General features: G+C 60.7%; 1 protein-coding gene across 1 annotated transcript in view; it reads left to right on the top strand.

The window, feature by feature from the left end:
- Positions 1–704, top strand: part of EMH_0061710 (uncharacterized protein) — a gene marked incomplete at both ends in the record, with an annotated part of 5,583 nt that overhangs the window by 325 nt on the left and 4,554 nt on the right. The window contains 2 exons of the mRNA XM_013497952.1: positions 3–119; positions 331–704. Of these exons, the coding sequence (XP_013353406.1) occupies positions 3–119; positions 331–704 (491 nt within the window). The remainder of the gene's footprint in view (positions 1–2; positions 120–330) is intronic.

The raw sequence follows: 704 nt of genomic DNA, 5'->3' as shown, positions 1-704 counted from the left end.
CAGCAGCAGGAGTAGCAGCAGCAACAGCAAGCAGCAGCAGCAGTAGCAGGACGGGGGTTGCAGTAGCCGCAGCAGCAGCAGCCGCAGCAGCAGCAGCAGCAGCAGCAGCAGGGCTGTCTGTAGATACTGCTGCTGCGATTGTATGCGAGTTGCTGCATGCAGAAGCACCTTGACGAAACAACGTTTGAATCTGCTGCAGCAGGCGCCGCTGCTGCTGTTGCTGCTCCTGCTGCTGCTGCTGCTGCTGCTGCTGTTACTGCAGCACATGAGCTGCAGCAGCAGCAAATGGCGGGCCCCTGCTCGGCCTTCTCTTTGCTGCCTCCATCTCAGGGGTGGGGCCCTATAGAGAAACAAAGCCGCAACAAACAACGCAGCAGCAGCAGCAGCAGCAGCAGCAGCAGCAGCAGCAGGCTGGTGCAGCCAGCCATGAAGTCCTCAACAGAGGCCGCACAATGGGCCGCCTGTAGCAGCAGCTACCGCAACAGCAGCAGCAGCAGCAGCAGCAGCGGCAGACGCAGCAGCAGCAGACGCATCGGCAGCAGCAGCAGCTTGAGTAAACATAAAAGCTCTGGGCGCCGCAGCAGACACCGCGAGGCGCAGCAGCAGCAGCAGCTGCTGCAGCAGCAGCTGCTGCAGCAGCAACAGCAGCAGCAGCAGGATTCAAAGCCGGATAGACAAATCCTTTCCTCGCTATCAAGCTCGGT

The sequence above is a fragment of the Eimeria mitis genome, genomic scaffold (genome assembly GCF_000499745.2).
Source record: "Eimeria mitis Houghton genomic scaffold, Emh_scaff3046, whole genome shotgun sequence".
In the NCBI taxonomy this organism is placed as follows: Eukaryota; Apicomplexa; class Conoidasida; order Eucoccidiorida; family Eimeriidae; genus Eimeria; species Eimeria mitis.
Note: the sequence above shows the minus strand (reverse complement) of the source record. Positions and strands in the feature narration are given on the sequence as shown.